Source organism: Gymnogyps californianus, chromosome 1, assembly GCF_018139145.2.
Source record: "Gymnogyps californianus isolate 813 chromosome 1, ASM1813914v2, whole genome shotgun sequence".
NCBI lineage: Eukaryota > Metazoa > Chordata > Aves > Accipitriformes > Cathartidae > Gymnogyps > Gymnogyps californianus.
In genome coordinates, this window is record NC_059471.1 from 66401084 (window position 1) to 66423391 (window position 22308).

At 36.0% G+C, this 22308-nt stretch overlaps 1 protein-coding gene across 1 annotated transcript in view; it reads left to right on the forward strand.

Annotated features, from left to right (window-relative positions):
- Nucleotides 1-22308, forward strand: part of ATP11A (ATPase phospholipid transporting 11A) — a 133730-nt gene that overhangs the window by 54322 nt on the left and 57100 nt on the right. The window contains exons 2-3 of the mRNA XM_050896599.1: nt 9847-9969; nt 21226-21315. Of these exons, the coding sequence (XP_050752556.1) occupies nt 9847-9969; nt 21226-21315 (213 nt within the window). The remainder of the gene's footprint in view (nt 1-9846; nt 9970-21225; nt 21316-22308) is intronic.

Sequence of the window (22308 nt, forward strand, 5' to 3'; positions counted from 1 at the left end):
TTGTATTGTGGCTAATTTTTTGAAATGTTGCTTACATTTTTCTGAGACTATGACAAAGGAGATAGCTATAATGTAAAATAAATCATTTTGTATGAATATCTAACTTTTAAAATACAACTAATAGTAGCAAATACTGTTAGAGTTTACTTTTTATAAATGTTTGACTGGTTGCAGTAGAAGTGTTTGTTCTTGAAATAAATCTTTTGATGTTTGTAAAAGTAAGAAGTTGTGAAATATTTGTTGTACTTCATATTGTTCAGTTGCAAGTCCTTAAATCTGTTCTCTGAGAGTAAAAGTAAATATTAAAAAGCTCAGTACATCAAAGGAATTGTCAAGTAATATTTAATCTTTGTGGAATTCATGTTCCTCAAGTGCAGTTAAAACAAAAGAGATTCTAAAATCTTGTGGTTATTGGTGTCGTAAAGCTTTTTATGCATCATGAGTAGGTTTGCTCATGCTCCTGACATGAACACTCAAAGGGAATGAATGTCCTTCGTGCCATTTTATAAGTTTAAAACTCTTGTTTTTCATCAGTGTATATTTTATCTGAGGTCAGATTTATGATCCTGATGTCTGCTACTTTTGGAAAATTTAAAAGATCTTCACTATTATGCATGGGGATTGAATGTGGTATTTCGTCAGCAACACCTGTATGATAGTAGGTAAAACTGTAAAATACAATTTGTGAGCTCTTGCTTGAATCGGCACGTGGCCTTTTTCCTCAAATACTTCAACATATTGCTTTGCTGTGTTAGAAGACGTAATAATAGGTTAATATTTTATATTCCTTTAGCGTGCCAGAGTTGTACTAGAATACTATTGTATAATTATGTAAGAGTTTGAAGTCTGTTGAAAGTATGTTTTTCAAATAGCTCCAAATAAATGTTTCATTAACCTTTATAACCATCTGTAGTTAGGGTCCTTTCTTGTATCAAAGTGTGTGTGTGTCTGAGTTGGTGTTCACCAAACTGAATTTGCATAATGTGGGATTTGATGCTGGTGTGCAGTAAAAAGTAAGGAGGTGAAGGAAAATGCTAGGTAGCTTCTAATGATATGTAATTAATCAGTTATTCTGAACAGCCAAGTTATTTTTGAACTATAAATACAAGATTTCTTCAAGATGAAGTATAGGTATGCTGGGATTATGATGTGACTTTTTAAATAGCTCTCAAAACTGATTACATATAAAAGAAAGTGAGGTATATAATTTACAAGTTACACTGCAGAGAATATGGCAAAATATAATTACTCATAGTAGAAATTTGGCTGTTAATATTGTCACTCTGACTGATACCAGGGCTTCCAGGCTGTTGATAAATTTATCAGTAATGCAGGGGAAGCTTGTCATTTGTACCTTACCTGTTTACTTCTGTGGGTAGTTATGTAGACCGATACAGTCTAGCCTTAGTCCAATACAGTCTAGCCTTAGTCGGGAGAATAAGTTGGGGACTGGAGTAAGTGAGCAAGATCTTCATTTGAAAATTTGTCAAAATGTGACACTTGCTAATTTTGCTGAGGATTTAGGTTTCTCCTTATAGGTAGGTGTGGAAGACTAACAGGTAGTAACTACATTAGTTGTACTGATTTCTGCAGCACCCATGTGATAGTTTTTCTCTCTCTCATTTTTCTTGGGATATTTGCTTCTGATAAGGTTGCAGGCTGACCTGAAGTATGTATGGTAGCATAGCTACAGACATACACTGGGAAACTTATTTTTTTAATTAGTCTTTGTGCGGCAAAAAACCCCAAAAAGGTGTTAAATAGTAAGTCACTGTTCATTAAGAAACTGTAGTTCAGTATCAGCTAAGTATAAATAGATAAATATATAAAGATATATAGAGATATAAATCAGTTTAAAATATCTTGGTGAATCTCCAGTACAAATATGTAACATAAGAACTAAAGCCCTAGATCATTATGGATGGAACAGTTCATGTAACAACGTTTGGATGTTCTTTGGCCACTGACTCAGTGGCCTGCAAGACCAGCATTTTACAAATCGTTAGACTTGTTAGAATATACAATGATACCACAAAGTAGCCCCACTTTCTCTCTGCCAGAATCATAGTTTCACTAGCTCCGTATCCACTGACGAATGGAAATCCTTTTAAACTCTAACAAGAACTGACCATCAGGACAGTGAGTAGCTACTACTTGCAGTGAACTTGTGTTACAGATTTAAACGTGATGACAACAGTTAACAAGGAAGAACGAAGATGTTTTCTTGGCAGGAAAACTGCATTATATTTATCTAGTGAAAGTAGGAACAGAGAGGTCTCCTGCTCAGCTGTGTGTCGGTAGACTGCAGAGTGCAATAGTTAACTATTTATTTCTTTGTCCATAGCTCTCCTGAATGATTTAGAAACTGGCTAGCATACAGATAAGACATTTTGACAGCCCTTGTACTGAGTCTAAAGAAGCATATGAAAGCCCATATCTTTTAATTGTCTTTGTTCTGGAATTGAGGCCAGAAATTTGACTCTTCCCCTTGCTTTCTTTTCATTTAGGTGTAGTCATAGCACGATCTTGGCCTGAGGGTCTGGCAAGACTGCCACTATGTTGCGGGCAGGGTAGATATAGTACAAAAATACAAAGTTTTGTTTAGTGCTTGCTTGAAGAAGAGCAGCACTTCTGAGAGTGAACAGAAGATAGGCAAATAAATTGAATATTAGGTTCATTGTTTGCTAAAGTCCTTGTAGAAAGTGTTGTCACTCTGGCCAGTTCTGATCACGTCCACGTGAAGGCTGATGGTAATTTACTGCTCTAAATTTGAAGCATATTTTTAGAATATGTCCCCTTTTGAATAACCTGAAGCTCCTCTAAGAACACCACTTAGGAATGACTTTTAGTTGCATCTGATCTTGTCAGTCTTGCCAATGCATATTGTCTCCATATGCATTAACTTCTGCTTTTGAAAAGGTTGACAGCAGGTATTTTTGCTTGATTTTTCTTAATCATTTAGTATCTTCATATAAAAGAAAACAAATAGTCTGGTGTGTCTGTGTTTTTATTACTTATTTTTGAATGAATGAAACCAGTCTCCTGCTTGCCTTCCTCCATCCTCCTGTTTCTTTAGAATCTGTAAAAATAGTATTTTTTTTTAAATTTCAGTTAATTTTCTGACCTGAAAATTTTGATCTCTTTAGAATGTTTCTTGATGAATTACTGCAAATAGAAGTATCTCCTGGCAACTAAGAGACTAAGAAACCCCTGCATTCTGAAGTATCTGTACAGCTCTCTTTAAAAGTATCTCTCTCTAAAAGCATCTTTACAGATACTCTCTGAGTTTGACTGGCACTGCACGCAAATCTTAGTGGTGTTTAGTTGCCTTGCAAGAAATAAAATTGCTCTTGTTTTTTGCAGCTTTTGTTAGCACCTGAAGAAGGTGTAAATTTTCTCCAGAAACCTTAATTTCAGCTGTTGGTCTGAAGCTACTTAGATATAAACTTGATTTATAATTAATTTAAGTGCTAAGGCTGTCAAATATCGTGTGTCTTATGTGACACTTTCTCTTCTAGCTTCTCTTATCACTTCTATTTGCAGTATAGTCTGTTTCTCATTTGCCTTTCTAATTGAGACACTCTTGAAGGGATTTCCATGTAGCAGTTGTTCTTGTCTGGGGCTGGGGAGATATGCAAGGAGGCACACTGTCTCCCTGTCCCGCTGGCAGCAAGGAGCAAAATGTATCAGAACTGGTACAGTGGGAGAAAGGAAAAGAAATGAAGCAAAAGCATTTTTCCAGCTGTCCAGTAATTAACGTATTTCACAGATCTACCTTTTTACCATCATCCCAGTGATTCCTTGAAAATTGTTGAAGATTGCATGTGTGAAAGGAATAGGAGACTTTTATCTGTATCGCTTTTGTTGCTACTTTTCATGGAAATAAAGAGGAAAACTAAACAAGATACTTTCTCTTGAAGAGAAAGCACAAGCATCACAAATAGCTATACCAAATGAGCCAGGATGTCAGCAATATCTGGAGTTTAAATTGACCATTTATGAAAGATCTAAATCTTGCTTGAATAACTTGGGTTAGTTTTTATGTATTTGAAACAAAGAATTATGTAACTCTTCTTAGGACGAACGCAGATCACTGGCCTTGTCATCCATGAAGTCGAATGATTCACTCAAGTATAGAGTACGAATTCAGTTAAAGATGATGCTCTAAACTGGAAATCAGAAAGGAGAATTGGACTGTCTACAAAGTGCTTTATTAGAATGTCCCTGTGCAAACTGATGTGACATGATTGGAATATAGCTGTATTAGGATAGCTTCAGAAACCTTTTATTCCAAGTACAGTGCTCAAGGAGGCATGAACTGGAAGGCTGAGATAAATTTATATTAAGTACACATGCCATTCTATATTCATATGAAACACAAAAACAATCTTAACAGCTTTTAAAGTTACATTTACTCTTCATTCTGTGCTTGGTTCATTCATATGGAGGGCTGATATAATGCTGTGAACAAAATGTAAATCTTAAGTGCTCTATATAGGTGTTAGTGAGTTTGCTTAACATTTAAAATCTTACTAAGATCCTGTAAGTGGACGAGAATTTCATGCTTTATCTCTACAAAGAAATACATGTAAATTCATGAGATTTTTTGCAAAGTGGGCTATTTAAATTCTTGATCTCTTTTACTGGCTAGCAATTACAGGAAATGTAGATTTTATTATTATTTCTTTAGAGGGATTCTGTTTTTTATGGTTTATAGATCAGATCTACCTTTAAAAGGACAGTGGATTTGATTGGATTTGGAAAGGTTAGGTAAAAATCTGCACACTGCGCCATTGTTTGCATAGGGAGATGGCTGCACATTTACCTGCAGAATGATGCAGAGTCAAGTGTAAAAGAACAGGTACTCGGTAAATTTGACAAATGAAGACAAAGATGAGATTATATAATCTCATGGTTTCATAAATAGTGTATGACAAAGACAACAATTTGCTTAAGATATTAGAAAGGAAAATGAGGTTCCCCCCCCCCTTTAGTGAATTACAGTTTCCTGAGCTACTGAAGTTGTTTCTCTCCACGGAATGAAAAATTAGAAACTGAGGGCATTTTTTAGTGCAGAGCTGTTGGAAGGTATCCAATTAAATACAAGGAAAATATTCTACACACAAAAGTTTTTTCACACTGTGCACCATTAGTTCTTCATGCAGATTTTGAGTGATAATAGCTTGTCAGTATCTGTTATCCTAAAACTCCAAAGTGATTGAGCAGCTGTGTGTTCGGTGGGCAATTTTAACAATGGTGCTAATTGCTTTATTGAGATCAAATAGTACTGCTTTATTGAAACACCAGGCTGTTGCCAAAGCCTGCCTCTATAAGTGTAAAGTATTTCTGTGTGAAAGAACTTGAGTTACAGCCTGGGCGAACAAGGCTATAGCTGATGCTGAGAATTCATTGCTGTCAAATCTGTAGTTAGAGTGTACTGTCCATTTATGACTCTCTGAGAAAGCATTTAGCAAAAAAGTAGGAGAGAATAATATTCTTCAACAAAGTGTACTTACAGCCTGGCCAGGACAGATTTTAGCTGAGTTTTCAGCTGTTAATGCATATTAACTTATTTTAGTAGTGTTTGTGTTTACATTATTTGGAGAGAGAATATAATTTTGAACTGAAGATTGTTGCTACTAATTATGCCCAAATTACTAGTTCAAGTGGAGAGTCAGGAAATGTCATTCAGTGTTTCCATTGATTTTCAAACTATAAGTCAAATCTCTTCACTAAAGATACTTGGAAATGCTTGGAATCTTTCAAGGTCAGTTACTTTTCCAGGAGCTAGTGCTAGCATCTTCCCATCATCCTTTTTGCTGTCACCTGTTGAATACTAACGCCCTTGTCTTTTCAGATGATATATTTCTATTTAAATTAAATTTAGATAAAAATTAGCAGAGTAGCATGAAGGTGAATCTCAAGCTAGTTTCAGTTTGATTTTTTTTTAAATCTGAAAAATAAGGTGCATGAATATTTGAACTCGTACATGCATTAAGGTATAATCCTGTTAACTGGCTCTATTTAGTGTTACGTAAAGATGACTTAGTCTTTTGCTGGTCTTTGCTTTCCGTATTGCTGACCCTGCTTGAAAGTGTAAAAGCTAAGTAATGCTTCTTCGTTGATGTGCCAATGAAACTAGGTCTCGGTACATTGAGCTTTATACTATAAATAGTAACAGATAATGCTAAGGTTTATTTATGGTTTCTTGGACATATCCTTAATGGGCTTAAGTAATAGAACTTAAAAAGTGAATATAGTTCATTGTTCTGGCAGCAGCATCAGATTGCTCTTTTCAGTTACCCTTGTGTCATTCTGTAAATGATCTCTTGTGCAGTACCTGAACATTAGAATTGTTGGATCAATGTGTTTGGCTTTGTGGGTTAGCATTACCAGACATTCAGTTGGTGTGTTTTGGTTTCTCTAGGTGGCATGTGTCCTGACTTATAGTGCTGTTTTCCTAAAAGCATCTTTTTCTGCTTCATGCAAGTGAGTTTCCTTGTGGTCGTACTGAATAATGCATGCTACTTCTTGCATTGCACTTTTACCTCACTGAAAAACGTAGCCTTTTCCCTGCTAAATTTTTACACTTGGACTGTGAATGTTTTGGGGTTTTGAAGTTGTTGAATTAGGTTAGTAAAGTGCATTTATTTTCTATTCTCTATTAACATATCAAAAAATAAAAAAAGTTCTGTGCTAGCAGATACTTAAAATTAAGTTAGATATGGTTTTGTACTTTTGTGGTGAATTTATCAATCAATGATAAAACCACATCCAATTAAGCTAACAGAAGAGATTACCTTGATTTTATATCAATGCTTAAAGTAAATTTTATAGAGCCTTTCTTTAGGGATACACATTCCAGGTTGTGACATTAAGTTGCTTTACTTAGTGTTAACACAATACGCCAGGGCCATCAGAGCTTTAAAAACTGGTAGTAATACAGGAGAATGCTGTTTAGAGCTGTGTCTTTTGTACTGCCTAGCTTGATAGGTAATTTCACAGAGGACTGTTATAACTGAGTCATGATAAACATCAGTTTATACTGTGAAATTTAAAAAAATGCTTTTTTGAACTAATAATATCCTTGTCAAGCTGTCTTAGATTGGCTTATAATACATATAAGAAAGAAATTGTCAGGCTGGGCCTGTGTAGAGGGAAGGAGAAGCCGAGGGATTTCTTCTTGATGTTCAAAGATTCATGTGTTGAATTCCCATTAGCCCTTTATGCAATCGTCTCTGAACTCGGGCACTTAACAGTATCAGGAATAATCTTTGTGTTGCTTTTATGTCTGGAATGTCCTTCCTAATAAAAAATTAATAAACATTGTGCAATTTAATCTACTACTTGGGAATATCTTGCACTCTCTTGCATTTCTAGGAGTATTACTTGGCACAAGTGTCAATAAATCACTTGTGTGCATTGTATGTTCAAGTGCACTGACAAGGTAAAATATATTGTGTTCCAATAAAATGATAAAAGATACCCCATTTTGTTCTTGGCATAGAAGGAAGGTGGAATATGGGAACACTTTCATTGCTTTACTTCCTTCCAAAATATTTGGCTTGCTGAAAGAATCCTACCTGGTGTTCAGAAGTGGGCTGAATGGCAGTTTGCTTTTGGAGTTGTGACAAGTCCAGTCAGTGATATGGGAGGAGTTCTCTGGCTGGAAAATCAGTGCAATTTTTAAACTAACCCACATCCTAATTTCAGCTCCACACTGGGGGGATCTGATGTGTGAGAAATGTTGTATATGCACTCCCACTGGGTCAAGCATAGTTATAGAGTTTAGCATAAGCTGTGACTAGGCCATTGGTGTGTCTTATGAATGGCTGTCACTTTTACTTCCTTTATAAGTAGCTTGTCTTCATATAATATTTAGGTGACACTCTCAAATTATTGAATATTGAATAACATATTAAAATGGCTAAGAAAAACCTTTGGTTTTACCTTTATTTTTAGTTTTATGCCTAGTTTTGTAATTTGGCCTTCGGTAGCTTCTGAACATAACGCCTTCATTTTTCTGTAATGTGCAAGAATAGTAATGATTTAGGGTCCTTTTTAACTAGTTCTAGTATAAATGTCTGGGACAGCAGAAATTGCTTTTCTTTAAGCCTCTTATGTCACTTTACATTTTACTTCATTTACTACTCAGCTATTCTGTGGTTAACAGTCCAAGTTCAATAGGTTTTCCTTCTATTTTTTATGTTCCCCCACACCCCCAAGAAAGTAGTGCCCACCACATAAATAATTGTTTTATGAGCTTAACTGCTCCAGGTTTTCAGAGTGTTGCAAGATTTTATACATACACGTCAACAATAATTTATGTTGAAAGTTTGTTCTTCACCTATGTGTTGCACTTGGGGCAGTGGAATAATCATATAGAAATGAACCAATGAAGGAAATGTTAGGGTGAATATTTTTTGTTGTTTGTAAGTTTGAGAACCAAATTTTGTTTTAGACTTATTAGCCATGTCTGTACTAGTAAAGTAAATGGGCCCAGAACTATTGACAGCAAGGCTAGCTAGAAAAGATGATACCATGTCTATAAGATTAAACTCTCTTTTATTGTCGAGAACTGCACAGCTATATCCAGCTGCTTTGGGGAGTGATGCTTTGGCTGTGTTAACTACCAAACTGCTCCTGGTATTTGTTTGGTGTTAGTTTGCTAAGTAGCAGTCTGACAGTTCACCCTTAGAGACAGGCACTCAAGCACCGGTGCGCAGGAGCACTTTCAGGACATAGTTAATGTACTAAATAGATGTACCTGTTGAAGATGCAGAAAAGATGCTTCCCTCTAATATGCTTAACGGAAGTATACGTAAATGCATCATTACAACATAAAGCAGAGTTTTTGAGTTTAAATTGGTTACGTAGTTTAAATTACTCCAGACTTGACCTAATGATGATGTTAAAAGAGCTGATGTCTGGACTTCTCTGTGTAGGACAAAGTGTTAGGCATGTATTCTGTACTTGAGAAATATTTTTCATATGGTAGCTGGGAATTAGTAAGACTGACTAAGGGATAAGCATTTTGTATTCCAAGTCCCTAAAAAAATACATTTCTAAATAAAAAGAACCCTGATAATTTTGTTTTTATGTAAATACTTTTCTACGGTGATTTGTACTTTTTTATAGTGAATTGAAAGCATAGAAGTGCTAATTTTGGACAAGCTGTAGGTGTGGTGGAGTTTCATGATGCGAATATATGAACATTTTACCTTGGCTCACCTACTTTTTTTCTACTTGCAGACGCACCTTTCATTAAAGAGCAAGAGATCTGAGTTGACAAGCTGAGATCTCTTCCTGGCAATCTGAAAGTCCCTAAGCTTGTTCGTGTCTGGGGAAATCATTATTACTAGTATTTCGGATAACACAGGGTTTCACTTTGCTGCAAATAAAATACCAAGTTATGGCTGGCTAGCCTTAAAAATGAGATGTACTTGTCACATACATAAACATTTTAATTACCACTGGTTTTTATCAGTGGTAAAATGAGTAACAACCACATAAACACTTACTGCATATCTACTTTGACTGAGAAAATCTTAAGCCATTCTTTTTTCAGTTCTAAAACTAAAAAGTCAGAATAGTAATTTTCATGGATTCCCTTTTATTGCCTTAAGGGAAAGTACAGTGCAATTAAGGCAGATTTTTGACCATTTAGTTAGTTTTATGTGTTTTAGTGGTCTTGAGATTATACAGAGGAGTGTGAGGGGTCATGCACTGATGGCTATGTATGTGTTGATGATCAGACACATGATTAGTTAATTCAGTGTGTGACTCATCTTACTGCAGAAATGTTGAGTGAACTGACATGATGACTGGTTTTTTTTCCCCCCATAGTGTGCTGGAGAAGAGAATTGGGTGGACAGTCGGACTATTTATGTTGGGCATCGTGAACCACCTCCAGGCACTGAAGCGTACATTCCACAGAGATTTCCAGATAACAGAATAGTCTCATCAAAGGTAGTATATTTTCTTTCGTTCATTTACATAAATCAGCTTGTTATTCTTTGTGTGTTCATATATTTCCTTCAAGATTTTCTTCCTATATTTCTAATATATTTCTCCTTTACCCTGACTGGCAAAGGTAAAATGAAGGTATCTCAAGTTTCTTCCACAAAAACTAATTGCCAAATTGCCTCTAACATGAACAGGAATAGAATGACTTCTCCAGTGTTTACGGTAGTCCATAGCAAAGTCTTAGGGTGATACTGTACTTTTCCACAAAGGAGTAAGAAAGCAATTTTCATTTGGGGCGACCCTGGAGTAAAGAAAATCTTCCCAAGGAAAGACCGCATCCTTTGTAATCTAAAGTAATACCTCAAAGTATTAGAAATAGTATGATCAATGTAAGTGCTGAACAAATGAAACTATCTCCATGATAACAGTGCCATTCCCTTCAAAAGCTCATATTGACAAAACCCCATGGAAATAATATTCTTTGTTATACACATACAAGTGAATCATTCTTAAACTCTTGGTATTGTGATACATTTGTGCCCTTTAGGGAAAACTGGAATGTTTCTCAATTTAACTGGTGAATCTTTCCAGAAGCTTCAGCAGCTTTCTGTGAGCAGTTGGGCTGTTGGTACTCCTCACCTGTTTAGACTGACTGGCTTGCTTTAGCCAAAGGTTTGTACTGCAGTGGCATGGAAAACTTAACATTTGCAGCTTATTGTTTGGCTAACACCCCAAGAACTTCAAGTTTTTAATGTGCTTAGATCTTAATCTTCATGAGCACACACCTTCAACCAATTATGAAATAATGAATTCAAAAGAATAGCTCCTGTACTGGGAAAACTTCTTTTTGAACAGTGGCTCAGATCCACAGACTCATTTTAAGAACCTTAGTAGCATTGAGATCTCAAGGAACTGAGTGCTTACCTTCATGGATCTGAACACTTGCCATCCATTAATATAATGGCAAAGCTGTAATAAAACCCACACTTTTCTCAAACTGTGTCTCATTTCTTATGTGAAATTTTGTATTTTACTACCTTCCTTCGCTACTATTTTTACTCCTTTCTTTCTGTACTTCATTGAAAGACAGTATAATAACAAACAGCATAGTATCTAGGCATCTTTAATTAGATAAAATGTTTGAAAGGTAATGCAGTAAATAATCCAGATGGAATACAGTCAAACTAGTACAGTGGGAAATCCTGTTCTCTACACTTAACTTGTATTGCCTTTTGGATTATTGAAGAGTAAGTAATTTTATGCAAATCTTTATACTCCTGTGACACTTTTCTTATTTTTTCATCTCTTACATCTCATCTGGGACATATGTAAATAAAGCCATTGAAGTTACTGCTGATACTTTTTGAAATAAAAACATCCTACTCAACTCTGCAAGATGCTTGACATGATGAAATGAAATTTTTGTGGTGATGAACTTAGTGGAAGTTTCAAGTTACCGTGCTTTGCAGAGTGAGATTTTTAAATATGACTTAAACCTGGATTGAGCTGAGGATCCCTGCCAGCAATTAGTAAAATGTATGATTTCAACTAGTTCAGGAAAGAGACTTCACTGTTTTTATTTGGATATAAAGCATGTTCAGTTAAATGTTTTAAATGTTAAACTTTTTAGTTGTGAACTGTAACTGTAAACAGTTTCCATAAACAAAAGATTATTAGTGGAAATAATTTTTTTATATATACAATGTTTCTCAAATTTTCTGTTTATTGATTAAACGTCTCACTTAAAAAATAAAATATGTCATCTTTGTGAAAGTAAATACAATAGTGATATTTCAGGAGGGAACAGAGTTCACATAAATGCTTTATAATATTGAACAGTTCCTTAGACTGCTGAAAGCTCAGTTTTAATGACAGTTGTCTTTATATGAGAACTTTCTGTGCTGTCTTGCCTGTACTGTCCCTTTCAGGTGAACTCTATTATTCACATGCTCCATCCCAGCAGCCTGGGTAAAGCACCATCGTGACTTGACTTACATTCATTCTGGTTCTCTAAGCTAGCTAGCTCTTAACCTTTCCCTCTGTCCTTGTCACTTGCTCCCTTATGAACGCACTGGAGGGGCATCTACCACAGCTTAGGAAACAGAGACATAAGCTTCCCGAAAAATGATCAAATGTACAAAATTAAGATGGGAAATCCATAATTGTTAGAGTAAAATAAAGATACATGCATGCAAGAACACTGCATAATATTACCTCAACCATGAAGGGTATTTCCTTTGTCTTTCATCAGTAAGACAGACAGTAACTTTCATCTGTGCTTTTATAGGTCTCTAATGCTTATATAAGAAAGTATATGATTGCTCTTTAAGGATGAGGAACTCTGAACTTCCAAGTACAGATTTTACCAATTTAAGACAAACTGAATTTCTAAAAAGGGTAGTTTCAAACCATGAGGAAACCTCATCAATTAGACTATCTGTATGCTGCTGTACTAATAAATGTCCTGTCATAAAGCCCTGAAAAAAGACGGCAGCTTGAAATAACTAGGAGAGTCTAAGGTTCATATTATTTCCTTCCAAATGTAAGCTTTAGTGTGCTTCACCAGAGGTTTCCTGGTGTCAGCAAGAAAATAATTTGATTCCAGTACAGAGGGATATTTCTTGTATATTGCAGTGTCACTGTGGAATGTGGTTAATGCTCTGTCTGCTTAATGACATATTCCTGGTTGTGAAAAATGATATCTAGGCAGACCTTGACCAGACAAAAATGCTCTTTTGATTTGATGTGTTAGTTCAATTATGATTTTAACAATGCATTACAAAAAGGCTGTGTTGAAATAATAAAAGGCAAAAATTTGTCTTTTGGATTGTGCATGCAGTTTGCTTATGTTCTAGAGGTAGTGACCTTTGTAAGATGGATCCTTATGTTGATCTAACTTCTAGCTGCTTCAGCTGCCTAGGATGTTAGCCTTTAAAGTAGCTGTTGTGTGCCCTTGATTGAATTTATCATATGACAGTGATGCAGCATGGCAAAATATCAGCTGGTAGAAAATCTTAATGTTTCAAATGAGAAGAAAGAAAATAATTGAATTGGCAGGGAGGTTGCTTGGGTTTTTTTCTTTAAAAATTATTCACATTTTGAAATTATTCACTGATTAGTAGAACTGCTATGTCGAAAGGAAAGTAAGGTAAACTGTGCAGCAGTAGCAGTTAACAGAACTTGGTGGGAAACAACTTTTTTCCTTCTGAAACAGGATAACAATATTTTAATTTTTTTAAAGACTGATAAATTACAAAATAACTTTTTTAATATGAAACTTCCTTAAAGTCCAAAACTCATATTTTTGTGCCGGGAGTATCCCAATCAGTATGCTAAACAGAGTATCTGTATGTGCGTAGTAGTACGTGGATGTGCCTGGCCAGCTGAGAATTGCCAAAGGTCCGTCTGGCACGGTATGTTGTCACCAGCAGTAGATGCCTAGGGAAGAATGCAAGAACAAGTAAGCATAGAGTAATACTTCCCCTGAATACTCTCTTAGTATTTGCTGATCTGTGAATTAGCCATTTGTGAGCCAAAAGTGATGATTTTGTACTTAATAAGTCTTTAATGGATTTCTCTTCTGTGAATTTCTTCAGTACTTTTTGAGCCCATGTAAATTTTCAGAATACATAGTTAAGGCACAGTTAAACTGTAGGAATGTTTGCCAAAAGAAACTATGAACCTTCATTTTGAAATTTCTACTTGCTAATTTCAGTTCATGTTCCAAGGCCTTGAATCTGAGAACAACCATTATCCCGTTTATCTTGTTGATTCTGTTAGTGATCTTCTACCATGTTCCTTTCCAGGCTGAATAACCTTAGTCTGTTCAATAATTGCTGGTGTGGAAGCTGGTTCATACCTTTGTTCAGATTTGGTCTGTACTTTTTCCCAAGCCAGCTGTAGAGTTTTTAAGATGGAGAAATGCACACAGCATTCAATGTACAGGCAAGCTATGGATTTATACAGTGGCATAATGATGTTTTTAGTTCTTTATTCATTTGTTAATAATTTCTAATGTTCAAATTCCTTTTCCTGACATTGATCCAATATCTTTATAGAACTGCTATGCTTCAAGGATCTCATTCATTTGTAGACAAAGTAGGGATTTGCATCTCCTGTTCTAGCTGAATCAATGAACTGAAGACTAATTGGATGTGTGCATTTGTCTCTTGAACAGAGGGGAAAGTCGTATAGAAAATAAAATCTTTTTTGAGGCAACAATACGGAGTTGTATAAGAACATGTTTAATTACAGCTGCTTACTGCTTTTGACAGACAACCTAAAGAATGAACCACAAGAAAGAACCAACAATTTCAGAGATGCCAGGATAGGAATAGCCTGTTGACTGAGAGATCAGAGACTTCCCAGTGTGTCAGAGACAGCTGACAAACTTAGAAACCCCAGGAACATTCTGCAGGACGACTGATTGTTTTTTCCGCACCACCCATAGAGAAAGCTGGGTTAGGGATAATTACAAAGTCTTTCATTCTTCTTTTCAGTCTGTGGGTAATCAATATATAGTATTTTGCCATGACGATCCTGTCTAGCTGTAAACTTTTACTGTCATAGTTTCATAAAGAGAAATTTTTACAACTACAAAAAACACTTGTGCCTGAGTCACGAACGTAACTGGAAGCAGTGGGGCCTAAGCTCCCAGAAGATGATACTGAAGAGTAGCAGGGTATGACTCTAAAGTGAAATGCAAGATTGAATCTACAGTGGATGCAGGACTGTTACTTGAAAAATTTGCCCTAAAGTAAATGGACTTCATTCAAATTAATTTGTGATATGAAATTGTGAAATGCTGACTTGTACTGTAGCTTTATTTCCTGTTCTTCCTATAAAGAATCAATACGGTGAACTTAGATGGGAAGACAGTACTATTAACTCCTGCTTGGAAATGCTGTACAACTATATCCATGGACCAGAAGTGCTCCCGGTTTTGTTTCACAAATAATACTATCTTCTGTTGTCTGCATGTTTCCTTGGGACTGCTCATCAAATACTGATCCAAACATTGATTTGTATGAGAATGGCCTGAAACAATAATGCTGCATGTTGAGAATCCTATAAATTGCAAGGGAAACCTTAGCTACCTTCAGTGCTAATCTGATTAATTGTGAGTCATCTCAATCACAGTGACTAATAGTTAAATAAAGTTAAGTAATTCTGACATGTTTCAGTGGATGTTGTTGAAATGTTCCTTTCTTCCAGCAGAAATTCATGCCCTTGTGCTATACCTCTTCCCTGCAGCACTCACTCTTAGTGTCACTATAAAAACGTGAAGACTGGGGGGGCTCTGATTTCTCATTTTTTTGCCACATTTAGAAGACATGTTAATACTGAAGCTTACGGAAATATTAAAATGCTTCCACCAGGATCAGCCACTTGGAACCCAGAAGAGACCTAGGCTGTCCCACACCTCTCCAAGGTGATGCTTCATAACTGGAAGGATTTGTTTGGCCTCTCTAGGGCCATGACACATAGCAGTTTCAAGATGAGTAGTTCAAACACAGCCCTAAGCAATGACATTTGAAAGTAAAAAAAGCGTCCAAAGCCCACAGTGGGAACCAGCATGGTTATGTGTTTGTGAAGCTGATAAATATTTATGTGTAGCATGCCATGTGGGGGCAGAGACGATGGGTAGACACAAACGTATATGGGATAGGTACCAATGCAGGGAATGTTGTGTGTGCCTTTTAGTGTAACACAGAGCTCCCAGCTTGTGCCCAGGTAATCCGCTGACTCACAGCCATACTGGTGTAGCAGAAGGTCAGATGTGATGCTGCAAGTGTTAAATAGTGAGGTTTGCCCATCTGTGCCAAAGGGACAGGAGCTGTTAGTAATGAAGAAGAGTAAATGGGCTTGATTGGCAGTCAATCTCAAATGCTTCTCAATCAATTGGACTCTGTCTGGTGCCAGCTCAGGGATAGTAATACCTGTGATGGGATGGGAAGTGCATGAGCATGCAATTCTCCTTCCAGGCATGACAATAGAGTTTCCTTCTGTGCACAACTGCCAGTGCCGAGAGAGAGCAAGGAAGAGCTGTTACCTCTTCATGATCCTGCTTGGGGTGGGATTTCCAGGGCAAAGGCTCTCTCTGCAACCTCTACTGTTCCCAGGAAAAGCCGTCTGCCCTTCCCCTGACTCAGCCCAGGATTATTAGCCATCTTTTATTCTTTGCTGGTACTGCCCCTAACAGAGCCTTTAAGTTAAGTTTTTCATATCAGTATGGAGTCTGCATGTAGTGAGAGACAAGTGCAAGAAAGGAAGGAAAGCAAGCAGGTCCAAACCCAACACCAGGGAGGACAAGTGTAATTCTGCTCACTTTACACATGAGAAAGTGAAGCTTGCTTACTCTCGCACACACTTTCACACTCTTTCTTCTTTTTTCCTAATGCTCTCCGACTTCTGTCTTTAGTTGGTCGTCCTTGCTGTAAGTTTTGTTTTTGTTTGGTTTTTTTTTTTTTTTTTAAATTGTAATTAGATAATCTTCTGGGTGCTGGGGGATGTCTTTGTCAGAGGAGTTCCTGGAGATATAGCCCCGATTTGATAAGATTGAGAGTTGCTGAACAAGGACTACTAAAGATAGGCTTCTTTGTTTGTAATAGAAATCCTGTCTTACCAGCAACTATTTTTAAGGAACCCTATGACGAAATATGTATGCTTGTTCATTCAATTGTGTAGGCACCATTTGAACTAATTTCCCCAAATTTGTTTCATTTTTGCACTCTCTCTGAGTATACAGGTGGTTATTAGTCATGTGCAGAAGCCCTACACGTAACAGAGCTTACAGCGATTCCTGTGATGTGAACCACCCTACATAATGTGGTGTGGAGAAACAGGCGTCTTCTCCCTCAGTGGAGTGATAAACACTGTGCAGGTGGTGCACGTGCTAATGCTTCATTAAAATATAGTTAATTGTGTATTTCTGCATTCATTCTAAATTGTCCCAAACATTGCAAAGTGCTTTTAAAATTTTCATAGATATTACTCTTCCGATTTTATTGAGTCACATATAAGCACAGAAGTCTGAAGTTTTTTGCTTTAAGAAGTTAGAGTGGAGATTGATTTAATACGTCAAAGAACATAGATCCGTTCTGCTGCAAACTTCCCGTGTGGTTATAAGCAAGTCACTTGAGATAGACAAGCCATACTCTCGACTCAGTTCTTAGGATTTCAGCTAATTATTGATTTCCTTTTTTCACATCCTTTACTATAGTTTTCTCTGCCAGTTCTCTAATAGTTAGACAAATTGTGTTTCAAAAAAATACCATTTTTATAAATAAAACTAATTTTAAAGAAATTGTCAAACTTTCAGACCTTTTTCAGCTATTCTGTTGAAGGGGGATAACTATATGTATGTAATACTTAGGGTTTTTTAATAGCATAATAATACATAAGGTATTATATATAAAATGTTATGTGCATATATACACATACACATACAGTCTAGTTGTTAAGCTGGCAGCTTTAAGAATGTATTGTCTCTTGGTAATTGATAGGTACTATAAATATTTGTATATTAAAAATGCTGAAGTCACTATGGACATGTTCAAGTTTTGTGTATATGTCTTGATCTGTTAAAAGAAAAACATTGAAAAACTTAAAAGTGACTGCAAGTTTATTGTTCAGGTTTTACCTGTTCTTCCCTGAATTTATTATCCTCAAATTTTGCAGAAGGGATGAGAATCAGCATAGCAAGCTGTCTACAAACCAGGGCTGAAGCAACATAGTAGATATTTTTGTCAGAATAGTTTTAAGCATTTACAAGAAACAGTCGGAAAGGTTCAGGGAAAGGAGTGAAATCAGAGCAGGTTACAAGAGAGATGGTGACTATTTAAAACAAATAAGCTGTAAGAAACTGAGGTGTTGACAGAACTCAATAATACAATATGGAGTGCTTTTTTCTTATAGCTCTAGCTTTTCATGTCAAGTGATTACTTAAGAAACTGTCCTTTTACTTAAGAAAATACCTGCCTCTTAAGACGGAAGGAGAAGCTTGAAACATGAGCCAAAATCCTGACATACAGATATCAAATGAAAAGGTCCAAATACAGTGTTTAAAAAAATTAAACCATTGTTAAGAAGACCCTGTTTTATATTTTTGAATTCATGGGACTGGCTCTAACAAGGAGGTGTTGGAGCTGGAAGCAACACGGCATTAGCAGAGAGAATGCAAGAATTAGTGAGATGGAGCATGGGCATGAGCAGGAATACTGTGGAGGTGTGCATAAGTAGTCCAAGCACATGATTACAGAAACACACCAGCGCTGCAGGTGCTATTACAATTATAAATGGGAAGAAAATCTACTTGAATTATGGTGTTTTGACTCTAGACAGACTGATTTTACAGTTCTTTGCACAGTGCTTCAGATGCATCTGTTCACACAATGTTTTCATCTCATGGATGAGTATGTAACTACGACTTGCTGTCTGATGTATTGCCTCCTGTGTGCAAAAGGCATGTATGTGCTCTGGTCTCTAAGTCTTTTGCAGCAATTGAAAAAGATCAGTTAAGCCTTCCCCAACTTAAAAGCTTCAAGTGCGTAACTATTTGGATAACCTTATTTCCTTCAAGTGAGTTATAGTGAAAAAAAGTAGTTAAATATACATAAACTGCTTTTCAGAGTTTACAAAGAGCATGACTAGAAATTATCTGAAGAGGAGAGATGTTATTAACTCTCTATCTGGGCACAGTAATCTGATGTATTTAATATCTTCATTTTTAATGTCTTCTCTTCAAGGATTTTTATTTTGTTCCTGCCTAACTAGGGTAGAGAAACTGCCTTGAATGCAGTCATGAGGTAAATCTTGTTCTGAGTGGCAGCCACTCTGTTGTTTCTCCTGGGAGTGATTATGGTGGTTAAACATTAATCATCCATTTGTAGATACTGCTCTGATCTACTGATGGCTGGGGCAGGAGGAGGTCTGTCTAGACATCTTAGTGGTCTGTCTTTCTTGCCTAAACTCCTTCAAGAATTGTTATGTCTCCTTTGAAGAAGAATGGGCAGAATAAAGATGTACTTTGTACGTCTGAAACCCGGTGTAATAAAGTGCTAAAAGTCTGTCAGGTTGTTCAAAAATAAAGTTTTAAGAAGTCCTCTGTGTTAAAGAAGCATCCGTTTTAAGTAACACTTCTCAGACCATAAAAGTGATCTGCTCCCAGGTTATTCACATTTATTCAGGTAAGGGAGTTGCTGACCAAAGGTGGAGCTGTGGGAAGGACCACTGCTTGACAGGGAATGCAGTGAACTGAGGTTGGAATAGGAGGAGGATCAGATACTAAGGGTACAGATGAACATTCAGCCTTTTTATAGATTGTTGTTTTAACAAATTTACTTGACTTCCTCCATCAGATGTTTTAAATACCTAGTCTGACAACAATATGCTGTCACCACACATTTAGTCAAATAAACCCCTGGGAGAGTTAAACAGGAAGTTATTGCCTAAGAGATTACATTTTTATTTTATGAATGGTGATTTGGGGAGCTTGTATAAATTGTCAAACTTTAACAGTCAAAAAAACCCTTTAACATGGAAAAAACACTTGTTCTATCAAGAGCTGAACAGAAAAATGTAAACAGAAGTTTTTCACTGAAACCTCTATTCATTTTTCCTTCTCAACAGGCAGAGATTCATAAAAAAATAAATGCATAAGATTAGAAAAGAGATAATTTGCCTGATAATTAATGATGGAAATATAAAATTATTGTCATAGAATAGAATCTATATTGTCATGTATCACAAAAGCAGCTTTGAATGATCAGGACTGTTGTGCAAGGAAAAGTAATGAAGTCTAACCAGTTCTCTTTCAAAATTCCAAGATAAGTAGCTGGGTAGCGGGCAGTGCAAGCAGCATTCCAGTCTGTTGAAAAGTATTCTGGTTGCAAGGCGAGAGCACTTGACTTGCCAGCTGTTGCGTGTATGCCTGCCTGAGTTTTGGCTTGCTCACAGGTGATTTAATATTGAGGTAACTATTAAGCAGGATAAGTGTTTACTTAGGGCATATTTAGAATAGATACTGATTTTTGGCACATGGTAGAAAAAGAAAATTTCATTCCTATGTCTTACGCATGTCCAGGCTTTAACCCCCAACAAGTAAAAAGATTACTCTACATAATAGGGGTTTCACATACGTCTAAGGCATGCTTCTTGATGATCCTTTTCATCTGCAGATGTAATAGAAGTATTTTCCTTCTAGAGCTCTGGCTGTCTTTGCTTTCGGGGCCAAATTCAGAAGATGTCTAACTCATGGCATAATTTACGTATCAGCAAGTATCAGTGCAATCTGCCAAGAAGACACAAGGCACATTTGTAGCAGAGCGAATAAATTAGGAGAAGCTTCTTAGCCCATCTCCTTTGAAATGAAAGTTACATTGGAGTTGTCATTTTATTATGTGTCAAATCATAATTTGGATAATAAGATGTTACAGTGTTATTTTTCTGAAGCCATTTTTCACACCTTTTCATACAGTTTTAGCTGACATTTTTACATGCGTTCCAATAAGCAATCCTCACAATTTTTTTTGGAGCTACAGAGAGCTTTGTAAAAAGAGTATGGTTGAACCTGCTGCAGGGCAGAGGAAGGGCCTAGATGACGTAAGGTCCTTTTTCTCTCACTCTTACATGATTTTTTTTCCTTTGAAGTTTTTGCATTTTCTGTTTGTACTTTTATATGCTGTTTCGTATGTCATTTTATTAAACTTTAGATAATTTGTAAGATCAGTAAAGAAATATGCAGCCATTTACTCTTATTCACTGCTATAGTTTATTTTGAGGAGTATGTTTGTGTCCAAGCCAAGGAACAGAAGAGGAGCTGACAACTTTTGTTTGGTCAGCTTGCTATGACTGCGTAGTTAACTCTCAGAGTGCTGCCTACCTCCTCAAGTCGTGCATACAAAATGGAAGTGAATTGAAAGTGCTGTTTGAAATGAATAAGATGTTCTTAAAAATCCATTGATGGCTTTAAATAAACTGTTCTGTAACTAAATCTCTGAATGAGCATTGTTGCTAGTCAAAAATTATTTCAGTCCCTAGTACCAAGATTATTGCAGTTCAGAAAATTGATATGATTCTAAGAATACGATTGCCAATTTAAGATTCCATTTCAGTAAATTGTTAAACAAAGTAAATAATACTCCTGCTTCTTGTTTAGTTTAATCTTGAATTATGAATTATGAATTTGTTTGATTTTTAGAACATAGGATGCAAATAATACTTCTCACAAACACTGATAATCTGTACATTTGTTTTCAGTACACGTTTTGGAACTTTGTACCAAAAAATTTGTTTGAGCAATTCAGAAGAATAGCTAACTTCTATTTCCTCATCATTTTCCTTGTTCAGGTAAGCTATCTCCGTTTTTCAGTAAATTTCTGGACTCTTCCTAAAAATCAAAGGAGTTGAAAAATGTTTAAAAATGCACTGGTTTTGATGACTGAGGAGGTAAATGGTTGAGCCTGGACAGCCTTTTACACTGATGATGTGACAAAAGGAGCTTTATTTCGTTTCCAGGTTATAAATGTGAATCTAACCTAAAGAAAAATTGACACCACCACTGGTTTGATGGCAAGACATCTCTTGATAAAATTGGAAAGAATGAGTGTAATTTTTATTTTTATTTTGTAATAAACAAATATCGAGATCAATAAAACCATTGTTATAAATTATGTTGATGATAAACTTTTGTTAGTTTTGCTAAATATTATATTTTTTGTAACAGAATGATGCCTTGGCAGAAATTTTCTAACTACACAGTCATCAAAGCCTGTAGAGAAATGGAAATATAGATGCTTATACAATGCTTGCTTAGGATGGTACATAAATATTTGTTTTTATAATTATTACCTCAGATAACTAGTTTGCTGCTTTCTAGGTGTCTTCATTCTGAACCTTTCACAATCACTTAAATGTGTTAATAAAAATCTTACTAAGTGAAGTGAAAAGCTGTATTACTTTGCACACTAGATTGTGTAGAAAGAAAAGCTATGCAGATTCCCGGGACAATTGAGATGATCTTATCATTTGAACTCCCTCTCTGGATTCTACCTGTTTGTTTATAATTGCAGAAGCCACAGCTCAATATTTCAGGATTTACTCCTTGCATGCATAAGAACAGCTGTATTGTATAACATGTAAAACCAGTGCCATGCTAATTTCTAACGTTGCTCAGTAATTTTGCCTCCAAAGCTGCAGCTTTCCAGTCTGTTACTTACTGAAACTCTTGTAAGCAAATATTTTTACTAGGCATTAACACCTGAATGTTAATGTGATCTAAATACAGTATTGTATTTTTTTATAGCAGATTTTGTTGGTATAGTATATATTCTTAAAATTGTA